At 40.9% G+C, this 9,852-nt stretch overlaps 1 protein-coding gene across 1 annotated transcript in view; it reads left to right on the top strand.

The window, feature by feature from the left end:
* The window catches only part of LRPPRC (leucine rich pentatricopeptide repeat containing), a 186,546-nt gene that overhangs the window by 155,124 nt on the left and 21,570 nt on the right, over positions 1-9,852 (top strand). Inside the window, exons 29-30 of the mRNA XM_018566148.1 lie at positions 1,965-2,091; positions 7,932-8,020. Of these exons, the coding sequence (XP_018421650.1) occupies positions 1,965-2,091; positions 7,932-8,020 (216 nt within the window). The remainder of the gene's footprint in view (positions 1-1,964; positions 2,092-7,931; positions 8,021-9,852) is intronic.

Below are 9,852 nucleotides of genomic sequence, written 5' to 3'. Positions count from 1 at the left end.
GGACGCGTATTTACGTTTATAGGCGCGTAAACGTGGGGGTGGGGGAGTTAAACATTTTGGGGGGGTTTTTTCCCCTTTTTTTATATGTGACTTTTATTTTATTTTACTTTTTTATGTGTTACTTTTATTTATTTTTATTTATATTTATTTTTTTTGCACTTATTGTTATTGCTATTATATGGGGGGATAGCAACCCCCTATATAATAGCAAAGGCACACTGACAGGTCCTCTTTATGGAGATATTAGGGGTCTCTAGGACCCCTAATATCACCTGTGGACCCCAAAAGAAGCTGATGAAGCAGAGATCTGCTTTATCAGCTTCTTCTCTCTGGCTATAGCAGCCAGATGACTGACAGGTGAATGCGGAAGTGATGTAATACACAGTGATGTAATAGTGCCGCGAACGAGCACATATAGGCGATCGGCGGGCTATGGACCCGCTGATCGCCTATATGTGAAACACCCGGTAACGGGTGTGTGCATTGATCGGGTCTTTTCTGCCCGTGCGTGCCCGCTAGGGGGCGCGCGCGAGCAGAAAGAAATTGCCGTCTGGAGACGGCAACCCGCAGATGCAGCAGTGCCGTCCGTCCGTTTTTCTACTACGGGCGGACGGCAAGAGGTTAATGCCCCTGTGGCCCACTGTACATCCAGCACCGTTGGCTTATAGCACAGATTTAGCCTGGTACTGTTATAGGGTAATTTGTTCCAAACTGCCTACACCTGCTTCAGGCAAGTTGGCCATCATCTGTAGAGTGTATGGAAACCTGCGGGAGACCCCCGGGCACGCCTGCTCACATCCCAACTGTAAGTTACTTACCATTGGTTCTATTTCATAGGGCCAGTCATAGTATGGCTGTCAACACTGCAATATGATATTCATGTGTCTCAGCCTATTTTGTTGCTCCATTGTTAGCCAATTTGTTTATTAGCTTGCATCTAGGTAGTTGCGCTCCTCAGCAATTTGTTTTGATTTTGTATGGAAACCATGGCATCTATGGAGTAGGGCTTATGGACCAACACAATAGAACAACTAGAAGACTTATGTCAAGGTGGGCTAAAAGGAGCCAAAAAGCCAACCAACTTAGTGAGAAACACAGTGGAGACTCAATTTAATCACAGATCAAAAAAATAAGGGGCCAACTCTCTCTAAAATAAGTCCTCAGTTGAAGGTTTGTTTTTGTTTTTTTCCTCTGCATAAAAAGACCAGGGCACATCCTTTTGAACAAACCTTATTATTCCACAGCAACCGGTATAATAATAACGGGCAATTTATCAACACTTGTGGTACCCACCTGCCCTCTAGGTGAGACCTAAGGGTTTCGAGTTTCTGTGCACAACTGGCTTGTAGGGAAATATACCGGCTCTAGTGTAAACTACCAGTAGCTGATACCACAGGTATGACTTAAATTACATTTAGCATTTTTAATGCTTTAAGTAGCACTTGGACACTAACTTAGGGAACAGTTTAAGTGGGTTTTTTTGCGTGTTCCTTCACCTATGTTTCGGCATTTGTCTCGGCAAGTTTACTGAATATCAGTCGAAGAAGTGCTGTGTACCTCCCAAAATAAAGCACCATTGTGTTATCATGACTTACACTTGTGGCACAGGGAAGAAAGCTTGTAGTATCATGACTGTTATATACCCCTCAATTACAGATTCAGATGCACTTCCCAGTGATAAGAGCAGCTGCACCAGTCACTAAACAAAGTCACTAATAAATCAGAGCTTTGCAGTTTTTAATGGTGGGTTAAGGTGAGAAGGATCTTCTGCAGAGCTGTGGTTTATTCTATATACCCCTCAACCCAAAACAGAGTATTTTTTACTTAAAGTACCACAAGATTAAGTTATATAATCAGGTTGGGTGATCATAATGGTTAGTAAAAAAAGTCCACCTCTAAGTCCACCTATATTAGAACATTTCTGTACTGAAGGCAAAATAAATTTGACATCTGTTTCTTTTTAGAGGCGTACAATGTGTTTCTGGAGGCTGAGCAGAACAATCAACGTCTTTGCAAATCCTCATACTCAAGGCTTTCTAAGGGACTGCTGTATGCTGACCTGTTTGAAGATGCATGGAAAGTAGACGAAGTGTGAGTATTGATTGTTTAAGAATCTCTTACTTTCTGTGTTATGAGCTATTGATCAGGGATAGGTCGACATGGTGGGAACAATTCCCTAGAATACCTCAAAATGGTTTCCCCAGCATTTAGGTTGCTTTTAAATTAGTGGATCACACCAATAAAAGTTAGGATTTGGCTCTGCTATCTGGCAGGGACTTCTGAGTCACAAATTTAGAATTTTGTTTTAGCAGATAAAATGGTTCACCTAAACCTATTTCAACTGTGTGTTGCTGTTGGCGTTAACCATCAAGTTCTGATCACACAGATTTTCTAAAGTCGGATATACTCATATTTGATGTTTGGTTAACACTAACATGGCTCAGTTCTTGCAGGCGGGACTCTAATGCTTGTAACTCTTGCACAATATATAGCCAACTATGTGCATCAAAACAAAAGGTGTGCAAGTTTTTACATTTTCTCTTTTGAAAACAGTCATGGCCTAAGTTGAAAAAACTGTCCCCTGCTCCTTGCTCTCTATGTGGAAGCAGTGCTCTCTCTGCATAGGTCCGGCACACCCCCCTGAAGAATCGGGCCTATAGCTCAGCAATCAGCAAGGTTCATGCTCACTGGTGCATATTTTCTTTCCTCCCCGCTGGGTGCTGCTCTGTGTCCCCTCTGAAACAGAGCAGCGTCCAGCCGGGAGGAAGGAGGCCGAGTGGGGAGGAGAACTCTGTCAAGCATCGCCACAGGAGGCTCTCCTCCCGCACCATCCCACTTGGCCTCCTATGGCAGCTGACAGCTCTCTCCTACCCACACTACACCGTTCAGCCTCCTGACAGTTTCTCTCCTCACTGCTGGATGGTGGCCTGTGTCCCTTCCGATCCCCGCTGCCCCTGCCAACTTAGGATTGGGGGGGGGGAGCAGTGGGGATTGGAGGGGACACAGACCAGCGGCCAGGAAAGAAGTTAAAGATGCACCTTATTTTCAGTCGCAGTTTTGGTACTATCGGCATTTTGCCCTTAGTACCGTTTTCGGCTAAAAAAAAATTCTGTGCATACCTCATTTTTACTTATCCATTGAAAGGTATCAGTTTGAAAGTTCTTCTCTACTTGTGTATATACGTGAGAAGATTGAGAGACATGTACACCAGTTCTGAGTACATAGGTTGCCTACATAAAGTGTTTTTTACACTCTACCAAGCGGTTCATGTCACTAACAGAATCAGTTTTGTTTCATAGTAACAAGGGAGAGTTGTTCCACTGACTTTCATTTGCAGTTACACCGAATATACTCTGTAATAGCTGTTTGTTCATATACAGGATATAGACTGACAAGCTGGTAGCAGATTTGCTGCATTACTAATGAGTTTTGTGTCGTCTATATAGAGCTAGTCTGGGAAATGAGAAATTAGAGATGTCGCAGTATTGGAATGAAAGATTAGGCCTGTAACAGTGGCTAACATCTATTTAATCACACTGAAGATTGAAAGATTGGGGGAAAGTAAATCCCGAGCTTCATGTAATTTACAGCCCTCCCGCGTGAAATGTTGATTTAAGGCCTCCGACAGATGGGACAAAGTAAGAAGGGGAACTGAGCAATGAGTGCTTAGGCAGGGATTAAGGGGATTGCTAAGAAAATCCAGAGTCCAATGACTATTTCTGACCCCCCTGAAGCTGAAAGTGACTGAGAGAGGATGGTCATATTGTGTCGGCAAAGGATTTCGCAGGATTGATGGGAATAATTTAGCAATGACCCTGCTTACTTCCCAATCTGCTCAGTGCATAAGTTTCAGTAGGTAGAATAGACTGCTCAATTGGTTAGCCTCAAGACGATCAGTGTGATTTATCTTGATTGTTGATACTCTAAATGACAGTGACCTTTTTATCCCCTCGCTACTCTCACTGCTTTCCCTGCTGCAGGAGATTTTTTTTTGCTGCTTTTGTTAATCTAGGGAGGAACTTTGCAAAGTTATGCTGGGATTTCATTAGTGGTCTGTGCATTTGGCAGATGCTGAAAAACAGATGCAGGGGCCAGCTCGGCTCCTTCTTAATTTGAAAGCTTGTCTTGGCTTTCTGCTATTAAACCCTTTGTCATTAGCGCACAAAGAGTGCTATGGATTTTGAGATGTGCGAGTATGACAGCAGGTGAGACGCCATGCATTTTTGCTTCGTACAGGGGTGCTGTCAACTGTGTGGGCCTGTAAGTTTGTAGCCTAGTTGAGCTTTTTCCACTGTGTAATGATTCCGTGTATCAATAATGACATTGGTACAAATGGGAGATTGCAACCCATCCCAAGTTTGTTAGAAGTAATTTACGAGCACATTGGAAAATACCTTGTATCCAGTCTTTAATTACAGCCAGTCAAATCACTAAACAGGCATGCTGAGTACCACTTTGAGGTGGGAGAGTTTGTCTCAGCAGGTACTTGATGATTAAAGATGAGGCTGGACTTGTTGTGAACCCAGCTCACCCAAGCCCACTCAAAACTCTGACCTCCACCACTTCCTCCTTATCCAGTCATTGGCGGCAGTTATGGTGGGGGCAATCTGTGATGTATAGCAGTGGGGCGGGGAATGTGCCTCCCCATAACTGATTAGGTTGGGAGGAGAGGGCGTGTTATGAGCGGGCCTGGGTGAACTCAGATGAGCTGGTTTTGCACCAAGCCCAGCTTCATCAATATTGATAATCATGATCATTAAAGTATATAAAAAACCAAAGCTTTTTTAGGGAATGGCTACACTTTTCAGGCTTTTTTTTTTCTTTTTTGCCATGTGTCCTTTTGGGGTCACTTTTCTTTTTTTCTTTTCACTTTTAATATTTTTTTTAACCACCTAGTGAAAACAATCCTGTGCAAAGCATTTACTTTAACGCAAGATTAAGGCACTTGCACGTAAATGTTTTACTGCCACTAGCTCCAGATTGAGCCACAAGTGCAATTTTCTGGCCGCTACAGCGGTGCATCTGTTCTTTCTGCCCTCCCCACTGGGCACTGCTCTTGTGTCCCAGCGGGGAGGAGAGAAACTGTCACAGGCGGCCGAGCACTGTGAGCAGCCGGCATCTCTCCTCCCACACCGATCTGCCGATCTGTGACAGGAGTGTGTGGGCGGAGACAGCCAGCGCTGTCGCAGGAGGCTGAGCTCTCCTCCCGCACAACTCGCTCAGCCTCCTGTGACAGCTGTCGGGAAGGAGAGCAGTGATCGCTGAGTGTTTGTACATAATTGAGGACAGAGTATGCTGACTATATCCTCAATTATGAATGAATGGGAAGTGATCTACATCACCTCCTGTTCATTCATGATTGTGGTTATAGTAAACATACACTGTTCTCATGTTATGAATGAACAGGAATACTCATAGAGGATTCCTGTTTATTTATAACAGGGGCTGCAGAAAAAGAGATGGTGGACTCCCCCTATGTGATAGCAAATATATAGCAGGAGTTCCTCTTTATGGAGACAGAGGTCTATAAGATCCCTAGTGTCACCTCGGAACCCCCAAAGAAGCTGATAAAGCGCAGATCTTCTTTTTCCTCTTCTCTTTGGCTACAGAAGCCGCATAAATGACAGCTTTCACATGTGCTGATCTCCCTCTGTAAATAATCGAAGAAATCACTGGCACTCCAAAGTTCAGAACGTCAGGTTCTCTTTATTCACATAGTGGTCTCACAATATGTGTGGGAAAGTACAGAAAACAATACAAAAATACTAACCCATACTCTCCAGCCAAGACGCAACATAATCCTAATCAAGCTAGTTCAACATTTAGGTTAAATCAGAGGTTTTTCTGGTTTGTTTTCATATACATATTAGGCCCCAGTGCCATGCCAAGGCACCTCTGCAAAGTGTGGTCCCTAGATCAAAATAACACACACACTTTTATATGTCGCACTACTAAATTGAGAGAAGGCGTGACATGGAGGGTAAGCACATCCTTTTTGAAGGTACAGCAACACACCAAAAGCCTAAATTTGCTTAAAATGTATCTTAAGGCCCCTCCATTTTAGTGTAGCTTACCAGTGGTTAGATGTGTTAGCTGCATTAGTTTTTTTTCCTCTTAATTGTTTCCTAGTGATGTGGCGAATAACACACTTGCTGTCCTAGGGTGACAACCTTCAATTAGTTTACTCTGTTGTCTGCCAAGAAAACTGGCAAAAGTTACCTGGTAAGAGTGCTGCACAAACGGTGTACAAAATGTATCAGCTCACAAGATGAACAGGTACATTTTGCAGTTGTTGAGCAAATAAAACAAAATGCATTCAGTGGTATATTAAAAAGATCAAAGAAGAACCAATAAAAAAAAAAAAAATAATAATAATTGTTAGCGTTTACATACCATACACTTTAAAGAAGAACTCCGGGTAAATGTTTTTTTATCTGCCCCCAGTGGTAGCCCCACTGCAAGAGGTTAAGTGCTCGTTTTGGTCTAGGGAGGAAAATACAAAGCTATACTTTGGTCCTCTGAGGCAGCTTGCTCTTAGACTGGTCCGATGCAGTGGTCTAAGGTCCTTGAGTAATCACGTTCTATACAGAGTGTATAGGATGTGAGGATGCAGAGGAACATACCATCGCTGTAGAGGAGGAGGAGGAGACAAGCGGGTGGGAGCACTGTCACAGCCAGCTGGCTCCGAGTTTTAGGTGGGTATAACTTTATTTTTCTCCGTAGACTAAAACAAGCACTTAACCCTTGCAGTACAAGGTTAATTAAAAAAAAAAATTCCCCAGACTTCTGGTTTAAGGTACCCATTCACACCACATCCAGATTACCACCAGACTGTTTCGGGACCAAAAATGCATCCCAATGTATCCCTATGCTATTTCTGGGCTCTGTTCCCACAGGGCAGTCCGTACCAGACCAGAAAAATACTGCTTGCCCTATTTTGTCTGGTCTGGAATGCACTGGAATGCATCAAAAACGCATGGAACACACTGGAATGCACCTGTGAGACCATTGTAAGCTACAAAAGAAAATAAATGTAAAATAACATTTCCAATTGCGGCAAAAACGCAATGCACTCTGTTCCAGATCTGGTCTGGAAAATGGTGTGAACCCAGCATAAGGCAGTTGAAGACTCCCCCAGTGTGTATTAAATCCAACAAGGCAAAACAAAAAAATGGCCAATCAGATCAAATGATAAATATCAGAAGAAAGGTAAACATTGATAGGGCAGCACACTGGAAAATAAAAAAATTCTCCACCACTCAATCCAGCTAGTCCGCACAAAAAGCCTGATTAAACTGTATAAAGGAAAGCATGCGTAATAAAAAAAATCCTTTTTTTTTTCTCTTCCGAAGATCTGTGTGATTATATGGTTCTCCTTGACTGTAATGCGAAAATTAATCATCCAAAAACATTGTGTTAATTCCCGCAGTCAATTTCAGTAGCAGTAACCGACCCATCAAAAAAAAAGGAAGAAAAAAACCCGATATTCCTGCTTGGTGTTCTGCTTTATAATTACAGTGAAGGATGATGTAAATGAGCATCAAGAGGGTATCTTTCATGATATAGACTGAAAAGACATAACAGATGTGGTTATTTTAGTCATCTAATATGTCAGCTTTGCAGAATCCGAGCAGATTGTTTAAAAAGGAAAAAATCTCGTTACTTTGTTTCCTTTTTGTCGCTCATTTTCAACTTTGTCATCTGTCAGATCATAAAGAGGGAGAAAAAAAGAAAAGAGAGTAGGGGGGAGAAAAATAATTATTCTATAACCATTGACAGTTTAGCACAAAAGCTGTCTCCAGGTCGATATTTTCCAGCAATATTTTTAACATATGAACAGTAGTTTTTGTAATTTCACCTTCGAGCTCAACCGATCATTATCCTATCAGAAGCATGTCAGTAATGCCTTTTTGACTGTCTGCCTCTTTTAGCGCCAAGAGCCACTTCAATGACTCCACCATGGATAATCTTTTCTTCAATCGCTTTCTGGCATATCAAGTTAGGCGGGACTGTTTGAAAGGTATGTCATAATGCTTGACCTTTACGTCACATTAATGCCTCTGTAGACTTTTCTTGTTACGCCCTTCGAATACTCAGATAAAGGAGTCCATTTAGCAAATTACCTGCTTATCAAGAGCCTTTTGTGGTCTCGGAGAGACGTAAATTACTGTACATGCATTTATAATACATCTTGAATATGAATGTACTTGTCATTTGACCACTTAGTCCGGTTTCCATCCCATTTAACACAAGATTTTTTTTTTTCTTCTTTCCTTAAGACGAAGCCTTCTTTTTTTTTTTTTCTTTTTCTTTTCAGACATGCAAAATTTGTGCTCTACTTTCAGGGAGGGTACAAAAAAGAAAAATATGCGTACATGCTTTTCTCATTGTTAAAATTCAATGCACAAGTCGGTTTCATTTTTGCAAATTAACATATTATAATTCTTATGAACAACGTGTGTGTGTGTTTCACATTTTTCTTCTTTTGTTTCTAATGCAGAATATCAGACAAGTTAATATTTTGTATTTTAATATTTTGTTTTCATTGTAACTGCTTTGTCAAGGCTCACCTAAAATGTTGTATGCGATTTATTAAACAGTAGCAACAAGTTCCAAAAAAATTTTTAAATCTATCTTGCATTTCCTCGATAAATGGTTTCGAGTGGTGCAGTTTCTTTAAACATACTAAATAAATCTGGGGAAATACTGCTCCTTTATAGTGTGATTGATACAGGCTGCAAGACTCTATAATAGATATTCAAGTAAGTATAATTAAACAAAAAAAAAAATGTTATACAGTAAACTCCCCGTTATCCGGCATCCACAGGGATTGGTAGATTCCGGATAAAATGTAGTTTCTGGTTGCTTGAGAGTTACCATTAAAAATAGGTCTAACTAATGCCATAGCCCATACTATACCATATCATAGCATAAACTCTGTATTGACTTCATATTAATATTGAAATGCAGTAATCAAAAGCAAACAGATACACCTAAAACAAATGAAGACAAATAGGCACACAATAGTTTCCAGGATAATACATGCCGCAGAACAGTGAACACACAGGAGATTTTTTTTTTTGTGTGTATGTGTTTACATTTTTTATTCATTTTTGTTCCAATCCTCTGAATACAGGTTTTACACAATTTATATCTCTTACTTTTGGTCCCATTGATCCCTAATTGTAGCTTATTTTATGCAGTTTTCCTTGCCTACGGTTTGCAACATTTTATTTCTCAAAAAAACCTGATTAGTAACATAAATACATTTTTGTTAATATTAACGTATATTTTTCTTTTACTACCCCGTTAAAACAAAAACACAATTCATGTTATCCGATGGCCTAGCTGCTGTCAGTACAATCCTGAATAGTGCTAGATCACGTGTGCCCTGAATCAGTGTCCCTAGATGTGACAGCACATGCATCAATGTAAATGTTATCAGATGGCAGGTTTTCCTCTGTAAATACTATGGGACGATGTATCATTTTCGATCATTTGTGAAAGTGATAGCGCTTTATTGTAACACAGATCCTATATTTGTGGTCTCTCATCATCCTGTAAACTGGTCATTAATACAATTTGTCTAGCAACCAGATTGCCATTTGCTTTGCGAATTCAAAGTGTTCAGTTAGCATCTGGCAGGAGTACATTATTGTATGTGGAAAACTGTTTCCCATTGACACGCTGGGCAGTCGTGCTTTTATGTCATTTTCCTAAATGCTTTTCTACGCTCTGTTTAAAGGCGAGGCACGGGCACAAAAAAATATATATATATTTTCAGAGATTGCTTAGAGGTTAACATTATTGTCGGAGGTTTGTGTTTAGTTATTGGAGCATATCATTTTTTTT

Source organism: Nanorana parkeri, unplaced genomic scaffold (genome assembly GCF_000935625.1).
Source record: "Nanorana parkeri isolate BGI_ZX_2015 unplaced genomic scaffold, ASM93562v1 scaffold1, whole genome shotgun sequence".
Taxonomy (NCBI): Eukaryota; Metazoa; Chordata; class Amphibia; order Anura; family Dicroglossidae; genus Nanorana; species Nanorana parkeri.
The sequence above is the reverse complement of the archived record's forward strand: the minus strand, read 5'-3'. Positions and strand labels throughout refer to the sequence as shown.